Source organism: Ascaphus truei, unplaced genomic scaffold, assembly GCF_040206685.1.
Source record: "Ascaphus truei isolate aAscTru1 unplaced genomic scaffold, aAscTru1.hap1 HAP1_SCAFFOLD_2341, whole genome shotgun sequence".
NCBI lineage: Eukaryota > Metazoa > Chordata > Amphibia > Anura > Ascaphidae > Ascaphus > Ascaphus truei.
This window is the reverse complement of record NW_027455261.1, coordinates 19334-34099: the sequence shown is the minus strand read 5'-3', so window position 1 is coordinate 34099 and position 14766 is coordinate 19334. Positions and strand designations below refer to the sequence as shown.

The 14766-nt window shown below is 45.9% G+C and overlaps 1 protein-coding gene across 1 annotated transcript in view; it reads left to right on the top strand.

Annotated features, from left to right (window-relative positions):
- The first annotated feature begins 1520 nt into the window (after window positions 1–1520).
- The window catches only part of LOC142478261 (calmodulin-binding transcription activator 2-like), a 32390-nt gene continuing 19144 nt past the window's right edge, over window positions 1521–14766 (top strand). The window contains exons 1-2 of the mRNA XM_075582428.1: window positions 1521–1697; window positions 3347–3551. Coding sequence (XP_075438543.1) covers window positions 1546–1697; window positions 3347–3551 — 357 coding nt within the window. The 5' untranslated portion in view covers window positions 1521–1545. The remainder of the gene's footprint in view (window positions 1698–3346; window positions 3552–14766) is intronic.

Genomic DNA, 14766 nt, shown 5'->3' with positions numbered 1-14766 from the left:
GGATGTGTGTAATACCCTCTCTCCGCAGTGACGGGATGTGTGTGTGTAATACCCTCTCTCCGCAGTGACGGTGTGTGTGTAATACCCTCTCTCCGCAGTGACGGGGTGTGTGTAATACCCTCTCTCCGCAGTGACGGGATGTGTGTGTGTGTGTGTGTGTGTGTGTGTGTGTGTGTGTGTGTGTGTGTGTGTGTGTGTGTGTGTGTGTGTGTGTGTGTGTGTGTGTGTGTGTGTGTGTGTGTGTAAGTGTGTAATACCCTCTCTCCGCAGTGACGGGATGTGTGTAATACCCTCTCCCCGCAGTGACGGGATGTGTGTAATACCCTCTCCCCGCAGTGACGGGATGTGTGTAATACCCTCTCTCCGTAGTAACGGGATGTGTGTAATACCCTCTCTCCGCAGTGACGGGGTGTGTGTAATACCCTCTCTCCGCAGTGACGGGATGTGTGTAATACCCTCTCTCCGCAGTGACGGTGTGTGTGTAATACCCTCTCCCCGCAGTGACGGGATGTGTGTAATACCCTCTCTCCGCAGTGACGGGGTGTGTGTAATACCCTCTCTCCGCAGTGACGGGATGTGTGTGTAATACCCTCTCCCCGCAGTGACGGGATGTGTGTAATACCCTCTCTCCGCAGTGACGGGATGTGTGTAATACCCTCTCCCCGCAGTGACGGTGTGTGTGTAATACCCTCTCTCCGCAGTGACGGTGTGTGTGTAATACCCTCTCCCCGCAGTGACGGTGTGTGTGTAATACCCTCTCCCCGCAGTGACGGGATGTGTGTAATACCCTCTCCCCGCAGTGACGGGATGTGTGTAATACCCTCTCTCCGCAGTGACGGGATGTGTGTAATACCCTCTCCCCGCAGTGACGGTGTGTGTGTAATACCCTCTCTCCGCAGTGACGGGGTGTGTGTGTAATACCCTCTCTCCGCAGTGACGGTGTGTGTGTAATACCCTCTCTCCGCAGTGACGGGATGTGTGTGTGTAATACCCTCTCTCCGCAGTGACGGTGTGTGTGTAATACCCTCTCTCCGCAGTGACAGGATGTGTGTAATACCCTCTCTCCGCAGTGACGGGATGTGTGTGTGTAATACCCTCTCTCCGCAGTGACGGTGTGTGTGTAATACCCTCTCTCCGTAGTAACGGGATGTGTGTAATACCCTCTCTCCGCAGTGACGGGGTGTGTGTAATACCCTCTCTCCGCAGTGACGGGATGTGTGTAATACCCTCTCTCCGCAGTGACGGGGTGTGTGTAATACCCTCTCCCCGCAGTGACGGGATGTGTGTAATACCCTCTCTCCGCAGTGACGGGATGTGTGTGTAATACCCTCTCCCCGCAGTGACGGTGTGTGTGTAATACCCTCTCCCCGCAGTGACGGGATGTGTGTAATACCCTCTCTCCGCAGTGACGGGATGTGTGTAATACCCTCTCCCCGCAGTGACGGTGTGTGTGTAATACCCTCTCCCCGCAGTGACGGGATGTGTGTAATACCCTCTCTCCGCAGTGACGGGATGTGTGTAATACCCTCTCTCCGCAGTGACGGGATGTGCGCCGCTCGCGCCTTTGCGTGCTTTGCCCAGATGAGCCCGGGTGATGCCGGAGCCAGTCACGGAGCTCACTCTGAACCAGGCGGCCACGGACAGCGCCGGAGATCGCGCCGGAGATCCACGGAGTCGCTGCGCCTGAAGATAACAAGGCGAGAAATTCAGAGATACTCAACATCATTATACAGCGCAGCGTGATCATTACCAGTGTATAGAGATACTCAGTATGGTTATACAGCGCAGCGTGATCATTACCAGTGTATAGATACTCAGTATGGTTATACAGCGCAGCGTGATCATTACCAGTGTATAGAGATACTCAGTATGGTTATACAGTGCGGCGTGATCATTACCAGTGTATAGATACTCAGTATGGTTATACAGCGCAGCGTGATCATTACCAGTGTATAGATACTCAGTATGGTTATACAGCGCAGCGTGATCATTACCAGTGTATAGAGATACTCAGTATGGTTATACAGTGCGGCGTGATCATTACCAGTGTATAGAGATACTCAGTATGGTTATACAGCGCAGCGTGATCATTACCAGTGTATAGAGATACTCAGTATGGTTATACAGCGCAGCGTGATCATTACCAGTGTATAGAGATACTCAGTATGGTTATACAGTGCGGCGTGATCATTACCAGTGTATAGAGATACTCAGTATGGTTATACAGTGCGGCGTGATCATTACCAGTGTATAGAGATACTCAGTATGGTTATACAGCGCAGCGTGATCATTACCAGTGTATAGAGATACTCAGTATGGTTATACGGTGCAGCGTGATCATTACCAGTGTATAGAGATACTCAGTATGGTTATACAGTGCGGCGTGATCATTACCAGTGTATAGAGATACTCAGTATGGTTATACGGCGCAGCGTGATCATTACCAGTGTATAGAGATACTCAGTATGGTTATACAGTGCAGCGTGATCATTACCAGTGTATAGAGATACTCAGTATGGTTATACGGCGCAGCGTGATCATTACCAGTGTATAGAGATACTCAGTATGGTTATACAGCGCAGCGTGATCATTACCAGTGTATAGATACTCAGTATGGTTATACAGCGCAGCGTGATCATTACCAGTGTATAGAGATACTCAGTATGGTTATACGGTGCAGCGTGATCATTACCAGTGTATAGAGATACTCAGTATGGTTATACGGCGCAGCGTGATCATTACCAGTGTATAGAGATACTCAGTATGGTTATACGGCGCAGCGTGATCATTACCAGTGTATAGAGATACTCAGTATGGTTATACGGCGCAGCGTGATCATTACCAGTGTATAGAGATACTCAGTATGGTTATACAGCGCAGCGTGATCATTACCAGTGTATAGAGATACTCAGTATGGTTATACAGTGCAGCGTGATCATTACCAGTGTATAGAGATACTCAGTATGGTTATACGGCGCAGCGTGATCATTACCAGTGTATAGAGATACTCAGTATGGTTATACAGCGCAGCGTGATCATTACCAGTGTATAGAGATACTCAGTATGGTTATACAGCGCAGCGTGATCATTACCAGTGTATAGAGATACTCAGTATGGTTATACGGCGCAGCGTGATCATTACCAGTGTATAGAGATACTCAGTATGGTTATACGGCGCAGCGTGATCACTATCAGTGTATAGAGATACTCAGTATGGTTATACGGCGCAGCGTGATCATTACCAGTGTATAGAGATACTCAGTATGGTTATACAGCGCAGCGTGATCATTACCAGTGTATAGAGATACTCAGTATGGTTATACGGCGCGTCTCTCTCCTCCTGCAGGTCGGACGCTCCCCTCTCTCCCTCCTCGCCGCCCCCCCTGGGGGAGTTTCCCTTTGAGAGGTTTGAGCCCCCCGGAGCAGCGCGATGGTCCGAGTTCCTCAGCGCCACGAGCAGCGAGTTTGCGCTGCTCACCCTCTCCGACCACGAGCAGCGCGAGTTATACGAGTCAGCGCGCATCATACAGACCGCCTTCCGCAAGTATAAGGTCAGGGACGCACCCGTACTCACCCCTATATCCATCAGGATCGCCCGTGCACGAGAAATATAAATCTATACGTGCGGGCGGAATATAAATCTATACGTGCGCGCGGAATATAAATCTATACGGGCGCGCGGAATATAAATCTATACGTGCGCGCGGAATATAAATCTATACGGGCGCGCGGAATATAAATCTATACGTGCGCGCGGAATATAAATCTATACGTGCGCGCGGAATATAAATCTATACGGACGCGCGGAATATAAATCTATACGGGCGCGCGGAATATAAATCTATACGTGCGCGCGGAATATAAATCTATACGGGCGGGCGGAATATAAATCTATACGGGCGGGCGGAATATAAATCTATATGGGCGGGCGGAATATAAATCTATACGGGCGGGCGGAATATAAATCTGCAAATGCGGAATATAAATCTATACGTGCGGGCGGAATATAAATATATACGTGCGGGCGGAATATAAATATATACGTGCGGGCGGAATATAAATCTGTACGTGCGGAATATAAATCTGTACGTGCGGGCGGAATATAAATCTGTACGGGCGGGCGGAATATAAATCTATACGTGCGGGCGGAATATAAATCTGTACGTGCGGGCGAAATATAAATCTGTACGTGCGGAATTTAAATCTATACGTGCGGAATTTAAATCTATACGTGCGGAATTTAAATCTATACGTGCGGAATATAAATCTATACGTGCGGAATATAAATCTATACGTGCGGGCGGAATATAAATCTATACGTGCGGAATATAAATCTGTACGTGCGGAATATAAATCTGTACGTGCGGAATTTAAATCTATACGTGCGGAATATAAATCTATACGTGCGGGCGGAATATAAATCTATACGTGCGGAATATAAATCTATACGTGCGGGCGGAATATAAATCTATACGGGCGGGCGGAATATAAATCTATACGTGCGGAATATAAATCTATACGTGCGGGCGTAATATAAATCTATACGTGCGGGCGTAATATAAATCTATACGTGCGGGCGGAATATAAATCTATACGTGCGCGCGGAATATAAATCTGTACGTGCGGGCGGAATATAAACCTATACGTGCGGAATATAAATCTATACGGGCGGGCGGAATATAAATCTATACGTGCGCGCGGAGTATAAATCTATACGTGCGCGCGGAATATAAACCTATACGTGCGGAATATAAATCTATACGGGCGGGCGGAATATAAATCTATACGTGCGCGCGGAATATAAATCTGTACGTGCGGGCGGAATATAAATCTATACGTGCGGAATATAAATCTATACGTGCGGGCGGAATATAAATCTACGTGCGGGCGGAATATAAATCTATACGTGCGCGCGGAATATAAATCTGTACGTGCGGGCGGAATATAAACCTATACGTGCGGAATATAAATCTATACGGGCGGGCGGAATATAAATCTGTACGTGCGGGCGGAATATAAATCTATACGTGCGGAATATAAATCTATACGTGCGGGCGGAATATTAATCTATACGGGCGGACGGAATATAAATCTATACGTGCGCGCGGAATATAAACCTATACGTGCGGAATATAAATCTATACGGGCGGGCGGAATATAAATCTATACGTGCGCGCGGAATATAAATCTGTACGTGCGGGCGGAATATAAATCTATACGTGCGGAATATAAATCTATACGTGCGGGCGGAATATAAATCTATACGTGCGGGCGGAATATAAATCTATGCGTGCGCGCGGAATATAAATCTGTACGTGCGGGCGGAATATAAACCTATACGTGCGGAATATAAATCTATACGGGCGGGCGGAATATAAATCTATACGTGCGCGCGGAATATAAACCTATACGTGCGGAATATAAATCTATACGGGCGGGCGGAATATAAATCTATACGTGCGCGCGGAATATAAATCTGTACGTGCGGGCGGAATATAAATCTATACGTGCGGAATATAAATCTATACGTGCGGGCGGAATATAAATCTACGTGCGGGCGGAATATAAAACTATACGTGCGCGCGGAATATAAATCTGTACGTGCGGGCGGAATATAAACTTATACGTGCGGAATATAAATCTATACGGGCGGGCGGAATATAAATCTATACGTGCGCGCGGAATATAAATCTGTACATTCGGGCGGAATATAAATCTATACGTGCGGAATATAAATCTATACGTGCGGGCGGAATATTAATCTATACGGGCGGACGGAATATAAATCTGTACGTGCGGGCGAAATATAAATCTGTACGTGCGGGCGGAATATAAATCTATACGTGCGGGCGGAATATAAACCTATACGTGCGGAATATAAATCTATACGGGCGGGCGGAATATAAATCTATACGTGCGGGCGGAATATAAATCTATACGTGCGCGCGGAATATAAACCTATACGTGCGGAATATAAATCTATACGGGCGGGCGGAATATAAATCTATACGTGCGCGCGGAATATAAATCTGTACGTGCGGGCGGAATATAAATCTATACGTGCGGAATATAAATCTATACGTGCGGGCGGAATATAAATCTATACGTGCGGGCGGAATATAAATCTATACGTGCGCGCGGAATATAAATCTGTACGTGCGGGCGGAATATAAACCTATACGGGCGGAATATAAATCTGTACGTGCGGGCGGAATATAAATCTATACGTGCGGAATATAAATCTATACGTGCGGGCGGAATATTAATCTATACGGGCGGACGGAATATAAATCTGTACGTGCGGGCGAAATATAAATCTGTACGTGCGGGCGGAATATAAATCTATACGTGCGGGCGGAATATAAATCTATACGGGCGGGCGGAATATAAATCTATACGGGCGGGCGGAATATAAATCTATACGGGCGGGCGGAATATAAATCTATGCGGGCGGGCGGAATATAAATCTATGCGGGCGGGCGGAATATAAATCTATACGGGCGGGCGGAATATAAATCTATACGGGCGGGCGGAATATAAATCTATACGGGCGGGCGGAATATAAATCTATACGGGCGGGCGGAATATAAATATACGGCGGGCGGAATATAAATCTATACGTGCGGAATATAAATCTATACGGGCGGGCGGAATATAAATCTATACGGGCGGGCGGAATATAAATCTATACGGGCGGGCGGAATATAAATTTATACGGGCGGGCGGAATATAAATTTATACGGGCGGGCGGAATATAAATCTGTACGTGCGGGCGGAATATAAATCTGTACGTGCGGGCGGAATATAAATCTATACGGGCGGGCGGAATATAAATCTGCGTACGGAATATAAATCTATACGTGCGGGCGGAATATAAATCTATACGTGCGGGCGGAATATAAATCTATACGGGCGCACGGAATATAAATCTATACGGGCGCACGGAATATAAATCTATACGGGCGCGCGGAATATAAATCTATAGGTGCGCGCGGAATATAAATCTGTACGTGCGGGCGGAATATAAATCTATACGGGCGGGCGGAATATAAATCTATACGGGCGGGCGGAATATAAATCTATACGGGCGGGCGGAATATAAATCTATACGGGCGGGCGGAATATAAATCTATACGGGCGGGCGGAATATAAATCTATACGTGCGGAATATAAATCTATACGGGCGGGCGGAATATAAATCTATGCGGGCGGGCGGAATATAAATCTATACGTGCGGGCGGAATATAAATTTATACGGGCGGGCGGAATATAAATTTATACGGGCGGGCGGAATATAAATCTGTACGTGCGGGCGGAATATAAATCTATACGGGCGGGCGGAATATAAATCTGCGTACGGAATATAAATCTATACGTGCGGGCGGAATATAAATCTATACGTGCGGGCGGAATATAAATCTATACGTGCGCGCGGAATATAAATCTGTACGTGCGGGCGGAATATAAATCTATACGTGCGGAATATAAATCTATACGTGCGGGCGGAATATAAATCTATACGTGCGGGCGGAATATAAATCTATACGTGCGCGCGGAATATAAATCTGTACGTGCGGGCGGAATATAAACCTATACGGGCGGAATATAAATCTGTACGTGCGGGCGGAATATAAATCTATACGTGCGGAATATAAATCTATACGTGCGGGCGGAATATTAATCTATACGGGCGGACGGAATATAAATCTGTACGTGCGGGCGAAATATAAATCTGTACGTGCGGGCGGAATATAAATCTATACGTGCGGGCGGAATATAAACCTATACGTGCGGAATATAAATCTATACGGGCGGGCGGAATATAAATCTATACGTGCGGGCGGAATATAAAACTATACGTGCGCGCGGAATATAAATCTGTACGTGCGGGCGGAATATAAACTTATACGTGCGGAATATAAATCTATACGGGCGGGCGGAATATAAATCTATACGTGCGCGCGGAATATAAATCTGTACATTCGGGCGGAATATAAATCTATACGTGCGGAATATAAATCTATACGTGCGGGCGGAATATTAATCTATACGGGCGGACGGAATATAAATCTGTACGTGCGGGCGAAATATAAATCTGTACGTGCGGGCGGAATATAAATCTATACGTGCGGGCGGAATATAAACCTATACGTGCGGAATATAAATCTATACGGGCGGGCGGAATATAAATCTATACGTGCGGGCGGAATATAAATCTATACGTGCGCGCGGAATATAAACCTATACGTGCGGAATATAAATCTATACGGGCGGGCGGAATATAAATCTATACGTGCGCGCGGAATATAAATCTGTACGTGCGGGCGGAATATAAATCTATACGTGCGGAATATAAATCTATACGTGCGGGCGGAATATAAATCTATACGTGCGGGCGGAATATAAATCTATACGTGCGCGCGGAATATAAATCTGTACGTGCGGGCGGAATATAAACCTATACGGGCGGAATATAAATCTGTACGTGCGGGCGGAATATAAATCTATACGTGCGGAATATAAATCTATACGTGCGGGCGGAATATTAATCTATACGGGCGGACGGAATATAAATCTGTACGTGCGGGCGAAATATAAATCTGTACGTGCGGGCGGAATATAAATCTATACGTGCGGGCGGAATATAAATCTATACGGGCGGGCGGAATATAAATCTATACGGGCGGGCGGAATATAAATCTATACGGGCGGGCGGAATATAAATCTATGCGGGCGGGCGGAATATAAATCTATACGGGCGGGCGGAATATAAATCTATGCGGGCGGGCGGAATATAAATCTATGCGGGCGGGCGGAATATAAATCTATACGGGCGGGCGGAATATAAACTATACGGGCGGGCGGAATATAAATATACGGCGGGCGGAATATAAATCTATACGTGCGGAATATAAATCTATACGGGCGGGCGGAATATAAATCTATACGGGCGGGCGGAATATAAATCTATACGGGCGGGCGGAATATAAATTTATACGGGCGGGCGGAATATAAATTTATACGGGCGGGCGGAATATAAATCTGTACGTGCGGGCGGAATATAAATCTGTACGTGCGGGCGGAATATAAATCTATACGGGCGGGCGGAATATAAATCTGCGTACGGAATATAAATCTATACGTGCGGGCGGAATATAAATCTATACGTGCGGGCGGAATATAAATCTATACGGGCGCACGGAATATAAATCTATACGGGCGCACGGAATATAAATCTATACGGGCGCGCGGAATATAAATCTATAGGTGCGCGCGGAATATAAATCTGTACGTGCGGGCGGAATATAAATCTATACGGGCGGGCGGAATATAAATCTATACGGGCGGGCGGAATATAAATCTATACGGGCGGGCGGAATATAAATCTATACGGGCGGGCGGAATATAAATCTATACGTGCGGAATATAAATCTATACGGGCGGGCGGAATATAAATCTATGCGGGCGGGCGGAATATAAATCTATACGTGCGGGCGGAATATAAATTTATACGGGCGGGCGGAATATAAATTTATACGGGCGGGCGGAATATAAATCTGTACGTGCGGGCGGAATATAAATCTATACGGGCGGGCGGAATATAAATCTGCGTACGGAATATAAATCTATACGTGCGGGCGGAATATAAATCTATACGTGCGGGCGGAATATAAATCTATACGGGCGCACGGAATATAAATCTATACGGGCGCGCGGAATATAAATCTATAGGTGCGCGCGGAATATAAATCTGTGCGTGTGGGCGGAATATAAATCTATACGTGCGGGCGGAATATAAATCTATACGGGCGGGCGGAATATAAATCTATACGGGCGGGCGGAATATAAATCTATACGTGCGCGCGGAATATAAATCTGTACATTCGGGCGGAATATAAATCTATACGTGCGGAATATAAATCTATACGTGCGGGCGGAATATTAATCTATACGGGCGGACGGAATATAAATCTGTACGTGCGGGCGAAATATAAATCTGTACGTGCGGGCGGAATATAAATCTATACGTGCGGGCGGAATATAAACCTATACGTGCGGAATATAAATCTATACGGGCGGGCGGAATATAAATCTATACGTGCGGGCGGAATATAAACCTATACGTGCGGAATATAAATCTATACGGGCGGGCGGAATATAAATCTATACGTGCGGGCGGAATATAAAACTATACGTGCGCGCGGAATATAAATCTGTACGTGCGGGCGGAATATAAACTTATACGTGCGGAATATAAATCTATACGGGCGGGCGGAATATAAATCTATACGTGCGCGCGGAATATAAATCTGTACATTCGGGCGGAATATAAATCTATACGTGCGGAATATAAATCTATACGTGCGGGCGGAATATTAATCTATACGGGCGGACGGAATATAAATCTGTACGTGCGGGCGAAATATAAATCTGTACGTGCGGGCGGAATATAAATCTATACGTGCGGGCGGAATATAAACCTATACGTGCGGAATATAAATCTATACGGGCGGGCGGAATATAAATCTATACGTGCGGGCGGAATATAAATCTATACGTGCGCGCGGAATATAAACCTATACGTGCGGAATATAAATCTATACGGGCGGGCGGAATATAAATCTATACGTGCGCGCGGAATATAAATCTGTACGTGCGGGCGGAATATAAATCTATACGTGCGGAATATAAATCTATACGTGCGGGCGGAATATAAATCTATACGTGCGGGCGGAATATAAATCTATACGTGCGCGCGGAATATAAATCTGTACGTGCGGGCGGAATATAAACCTATACGGGCGGAATATAAATCTGTACGTGCGGGCGGAATATAAATCTATACGTGCGGAATATAAATCTATACGTGCGGGCGGAATATTAATCTATACGGGCGGACGGAATATAAATCTGTACGTGCGGGCGAAATATAAATCTGTACGTGCGGGCGGAATATAAATCTATACGTGCGGGCGGAATATAAATCTATACGGGCGGGCGGAATATAAATCTATACGGGCGGGCGGAATATAAATCTATACGGGCGGGCGGAATATAAATCTATGCGGGCGGGCGGAATATAAATCTATGCGGGCGGGCGGAATATAAATCTATACGGGCGGGCGGAATATAAATCTATACGGGCGGGCGGAATATAAATCTATACGGGCGGGCGGAATATAAATCTATACGGGCGGGCGGAATATAAATATACGGCGGGCGGAATATAAATCTATACGGGCGGAATATAAATCTATACGGGCGGGCGGAATATAAATCTATACGGGCGGGCGGAATATAAATCTATACGGGCGGGCGGAATATAAATTTATACGGGCGGGCGGAATATAAATTTATACGGGCGGGCGGAATATAAATCTGTACGTGCGGGCGGAATATAAATCTGTACGTGCGGGCGGAATATAAATCTATACGGGCGGGCGGAATATAAATCTGCGTACGGAATATAAATCTATACGTGCGGGCGGAATATAAATCTATACGTGCGGGCGGAATATAAATCTATACGGGCGCACGGAATATAAATCTATACGGGCGCACGGAATATAAATCTATACGGGCGCGCGGAATATAAATCTATAGGTGCGCGCGGAATATAAATCTGTACGTGCGGGCGGAATATAAATCTATACGGGCGGGCGGAATATAAATCTATACGGGCGGGCGGAATATAAATCTATACGGGCGGGCGGAATATAAATCTATACGGGCGGGCGGAATATAAATCTATACGTGCGGAATATAAATCTATACGGGCGGGCGGAATATAAATCTATGCGGGCGGGCGGAATATAAATCTATACGTGCGGGCGGAATATAAATTTATACGGGCGGGCGGAATATAAATTTATACGGGCGGGCGGAATATAAATCTGTACGTGCGGGCGGAATATAAATCTATACGGGCGGGCGGAATATAAATCTGCGTACGGAATATAAATCTATACGTGCGGGCGGAATATAAATCTATACGTGCGGGCGGAATATAAATCTATACGGGCGCACGGAATATAAATCTATACGGGCGCGCGGAATATAAATCTATAGGTGCGCGCGGAATATAAATCTGTGCGTGCGGGCGGAATATAAATCTATACGTGCGGGCGGAATATAAATCTATACGGGCGGGCGGAATATAAATCTATACGGGCGGGCGGAATATAAATCTATACGTGCGCGCGGAATATAAATCTGTACATTCGGGCGGAATATAAATCTATACGTGCGGAATATAAATCTATACGTGCGAGCGGAATATTAATCTATACGGGCGGACGGAATATAAATCTGTACGTGCGGGCGAAATATAAATCTGTACGTGCGGGCGGAATATAAATCTATACGTGCGGGCGGAATATAAACCTATACGTGCGGAATATAAATCTATACGGGCGGGCGGAATATAAATCTATACGTGCGGGCGGAATATAAATCTATACGTGCGCGCGGAATATAAACCTATACGTGCGGAATATAAATCTATACGGGCGGGCGGAATATAAATCTATACGTGCGCGCGGAATATAAATCTGTACGTGCGGGCGGAATATAAATCTATACGTGCGGAATATAAATCTATACGTGCGGGCGGAATATAAATCTATACGTGCGGGCGGAATATAAATCTATACGTGCGCGCGGAATATAAATCTGTACGTGCGGGCGGAATATAAACCTATACGTGCGGAATATAAATCTATACGGGCGGGCGGAATATAAATCTGTACGTGCGGGCGGAATATAAATCTATACGTGCGGAATATAAATCTATACGTGCGGGTGGAATATTAATCTATACGGGCGGACGGAATATAAATCTATACGTGCGCGCGGAATATAAACCTATACGTGCGGAATATAAATCTAAACGGGCGGGCGGAATATAAATCTATACGTGCGCGCGGAATATAAATCTGTACGTGCGGGCGGAATATAAATCTATACGTGCGGAATATAAATCTATACGTGCGGGCGGAATATAAATCTATACGTGCGGGCGGAATATAAATCTATACGTGCGCGCGGAATATAAATCTGTACGTGCGGGCGGAATATAAACCTATACGTGCGGAATATAAATCTATACGGGCGGGCGGAATATAAATCTGTACGTGCGGGCGGAATATAAATCTATACGTGCGGAATATAAATCTATACGTGCGGGCGGAATATTAATCTATACGGGCGGACGGAATATAAATCTGTACGTGCGGGCGAAATATAAATCTGTACGTGCGGGCGGAATATAAATCTATACGTGCGGGCGGAATATAAATCTATACGGGCGGGCGGAATATAAATCTATACGGGCGGGCGGAATATAAATCTATACGGGCGGGCGGAATATAAATCTATGCGGGCGGGCGGAATATAAATCTATGCGGGCGGGCGGAATATAAATCTATACGGGCGGGCGGAATATAAATCTATACGGGCGGGCGGAATATAAATCTATACGGGCGGGCGGAATATAAATCTATACGGGCGGGCGGAATATAAATATACGGCGGGCGGAATATAAATCTATACGTGCGGAATATAAATCTATACGGGCGGGCGGAATATAAATCTATACGGGCGGGCGGAATATAAATCTATACGGGCGGGCGGAATATAAATTTATACGGGCGGGCGGAATATAAATTTATACGGGCGGGCGGAATATAAATCTGTACGTGCGGGCGGAATATAAATCTGTACGTGCGGGCGGAATATAAATCTATACGGGCGGGCGGAATATAAATCTGCGTACGGAATATAAATCTATACGTGCGGGCGGAATATAAATCTATACGTGCGGGCGGAATATAAATCTATACGGGCGCACGGAATATAAATCTATACGGGCGCACGGAATATAAATCTATACGGGCGCGCGGAATATAAATCTATAGGTGCGCGCGGAATATAAATCTGTACGTGCGGGCGGAATATAAATCTATACGTGCAGGCGGAATATAAATCTATACGGGCGGGCGGAATATAAATCTATACGGGCGGGCGGAATATAAATCTATACGGGCGGGCGGAATATAAATCTATACGTGCGGAATATAAATCTATACGGGCGGGCGGAATATAAATCTATGCGGGCGGGCGGAATATAAATCTATACGTGCGGGCGGAATATAAATTTATACGGGCGGGCGGAATATAAATTTATACGGGCGGGCGGAATATAAATCTGTACGTGCGGGCGGAATATAAATCTATACGGGCGGGCGGAATATAAATCTGCGTACGGAATATAAATCTATACGTGCGGGCGGAATATAAATCTATACGTGCGGGCGGAATATAAATCTATACGGGCGCACGGAATATAAATCTATACGGGCGCGCGGAATATAAATCTATAGGTGCGCGCGGAATATAAATCTGTACGTGCGGGCGGAATATAAATCTATACGTGCGGGCGGAATATAAATCTATACGGGCGGGCGGAATATAAATCTATACGGGCAGGCGGAATATAAATCTATACGGGCGGGCGGAATATAAATCTATACGTGCGGGCGGAATATAAATCTATACGTGCGCGCGGAATATAAACCTATACGTGCGGAATATAAATCTATACGGGCGGGCGGAATATAAATCTATACGTGCGCGCGGAATATAAATCTGTACGTGCGGGCGGAATATAAATCTATACGTGCGGAATATAAATCTATACGTGCGGGCGGAATATAAATCTATACGTGCGGGCGGAATATAAATCTATACGTGCGCGCGGAATATAAA